Source organism: Lonchura striata, chromosome 4A, assembly GCF_050655825.1.
Source record: "Lonchura striata isolate lonStrDom1 chromosome 4A, ASM5065582v1, whole genome shotgun sequence".
NCBI classification, from domain to species: Eukaryota; Metazoa; Chordata; class Aves; order Passeriformes; family Estrildidae; genus Lonchura; species Lonchura striata.
The window spans coordinates 21,014,317-21,017,073 of NC_140742.1; the positions used below are offsets into that span (position 1 = coordinate 21,014,317).

The following is a 2,757-nucleotide window of genomic DNA, read 5'->3' on the forward strand; positions in this document are numbered from 1 at the left end:
CTCCTGCCATTCGTTAGACCTGGGAGTGCAGATGCTAGCAAGCTTTTCTGCAGTAAGAGAAACTTCCATGAAAAATCCTGAATATCCAGCCTTGTCCCTCTGCCACATGGCCACAAACCAAGGGCAGGGGGGCAGGGATGGCTCCTCGAGGGCCCCCATGCACAGGCCTGGCTGCTCCTGGCACACTCAGCCAGCACAACCGGAGATCAGGGAGGGACCTGGGTGAAGGTTTTCCCAGAGCAGGAACGAGGGTGGGTGAGTCCCAGCAGGACAAGCTGCAGGGAATGGCCCAGGTTTGGCTCCAAGCAGCCTCTCCTGACTTGTCCCTGTCCTTTCTCCATGAACAGGTGCCCATGTGCAGCCAGAGCAAATGTCCAACAGCAGCTCCATCAGCCTCTTCCTCCTGCTGGCACTGGCAGACACGCGGCAGCTGCAGCTCCTGCACTTCTGCCTCTTCCTGGGCATCTCCCTGGCTGCCCTCCTGGGCAATGGCCTCATCATCAGCGCCGTAGCCTGCAGCCACCACCTGCACATGCCCATGTTCTTCTTCCTGCTCAACCTGGCCCTCAGCGACCTGGGCTCCATCTGCACCACTGTCCCCAAAGCCATGCACAATTCCCTCTGGGACACCACCACAATCTCCTACATAGGATGTGCCGCTCAGCTCTTTTTCCTTCTGATCTTCATCTCAGCAGAGTATTTCCTCCTGACCATCATGTGCTATGACCGCTACGTGTCCATCTGCAAACCCTTGCACTACGGGACCCTCCTGGGCAGCAGAGCTTGTGCCCACATGGCAGCAGCTGCCTGGGCCAGTGCCTTTCTCAATGCTCTGCTGCACACAGCCAATACATTTTCCCTGCCCCTGTGCCAGGGCAATGACCTGGACCAGTTCTTCTGTGAGGTTCCCCAGATCCTCAAGCTCTCCTGCTCCAAATCCTACCTCAGAGAACATTGGGTTCCTGTGGTTATTTTCAGTTTATCGTTGTGTTGTTTTCTGTTCATTGTTTTCTCCTATGTGCAGATCTTCAGGGCCGTGCTGAGGATCCCCTCAGAGCAGGGACGGCACAAAGCTTTTTCCACCTGCCTCCCTCAGCTGGCCGTGGTCTCTCTGTTCCTCAGCACTGCCACATTTGCCTACCTGAAGCCCCCCTCCATCTTCTCCCCATCCCTGGATCTGGCCCTGTCAGTTCTGTACTCGGTGGTGCCTCCAGCCCTGAACCCCCTCATCTACAGCCTGAGGAACCAGGAGCTCAAGGCTGCACTGTGGAGACTGATGACTGGATGCTTCCAGGGACATTAAACTCCTGGCCAATTTTTGCAAATCACTTGTAATAAAAGTCATCTTTGATACTTCTTGTTCTTTTCCATTTGGAGGTTCTTTTTCTTTGTTTTACATTTTAATGTTTTCCACAAAGAAATGTCATTGTTTGGGCCATTTCTCATTTTGTTCACCTCCACCTTCCCTGTGGCCACAGACTGTGTCAATTAGGGGCTGTGCTCTTGGCAGTTTTAAAGGAGCTAAATTATGTCCAATCAGAGTTTTCTGCAGAGATGCCCCTTTTGTTGCCTCCTCTGGAGCTGCAGCAGCAATGTCTCTGTGCAGAGCAGGGGGCAGTTCTGTGCTGGCACAGCCGCTCTGGTCCTGCTGGCCACATCATTCCTGATCCAGGCCAGGAGCCATTGGCCTTCTTGGCCACCTGGGCACACAGCTGGCTCATGTCCAGCCTGCTGTCCATCAGTCCCTGCAGGTCCCTTTCTGCCTGGCTGCTGTCCAGCCACTCTGTCCCCAGCCTGTAGCACTGCAAGTGTTGTTGTGGCCAAAGTGCAGGACCTGGCACTTGGACTTGTTAAACCTCACCTTGTTGGGTTTGGGCCCTGGATCCAGCCTGTCCAGGGCCCTGTGCAGAGCCGTCCTGCCCTCCAGCAGATCCACACTCACATCCAGCTTGGTGTCATCTGCAAAATTGTCCTTGGTTCCATGGGGCCCCAAAATGTGACAATGGACTCCTTGGTTCCATGGGGCGCCACAGTGTCACAATGTTCTCTTTGGTGCCGCAGTTTCACAGTGGCCCCTTGGTTCCATGGGGCCCCAGGGTGTCACAAAGGCCCCATGGTCACATGAGGTCCCACACTGTCACAGTGCTCTCTGTGCTTCCACAAGTCCCCTCAGTGTCACAATGGACTCCTTGTTTCCACGAGGCCACACAGTGTCACAACAGCGCTCCAGATTCCTTGAGGCCCCAGAGTGTCACAGTGGCCCCTTGGTTACACAAGGTCCTGCATTGTCACAATGTCCCCTTGGTTCCATGAGGCCCTGCAGTGTCAGAAGGGCCCCTTGGTTCCACTGGGCCCTGGACTCTCCCAATGCTCTCCTTGGTTTGGCAGTGTCACAGGGGTGAAACCCCTTGGTCACACGAGGCCCTGCAGTGTCACAATGGCCTCTGTGGTTCCACCAGGACCCAGTGTCACAGGGACTCCCTGGTTCCATTTGGCCCCAGAGCACTCAATGGAGCCCTGGTTCTATGGGGCTGCACAGTGTCACCATGGTCCTCTTAGTTCCACGAGGCCCTGCAGTGTCACAATGACCCCAGAGTGTCCCAATCATCATACAATGACAGAATCAAATAGGCTGGAAAAGACCTTTGAGATCATCAAGTCCAACCAATGCCCTAATACCGCCTTGTCACCCAGACCATGCCACTGAGTGCCACTGGAGAGGGACAGTGACTCTGCCACGTCCCCCCTGGCCTGCCC

At 55.3% G+C, this 2,757-nt stretch overlaps 1 protein-coding gene across 1 annotated transcript; it reads left to right on the top strand.

Annotated features, from left to right (window-relative positions):
* LOC146763317 (olfactory receptor 14C36-like) lies at positions 1-1,891 on the top strand. The gene has a single exon (XM_085570431.1). It carries the CDS (start codon positions 371-373, stop codon positions 1,301-1,303), a length of 933 nt encoding a protein of 310 aa, XP_085426557.1. The 5' UTR covers positions 1-370; the 3' UTR covers positions 1,304-1,891.
* Positions 1,892-2,757: the final 866 nt, after the last annotated feature.

Coding starts and splice junctions, on each gene's coding strand:
- LOC146763317 (XM_085570431.1), top strand. CDS start 371: ATGTCCAACAGCAGCTCCATCAGCCTCTTCCTCCTGCTGGCACTGGCA.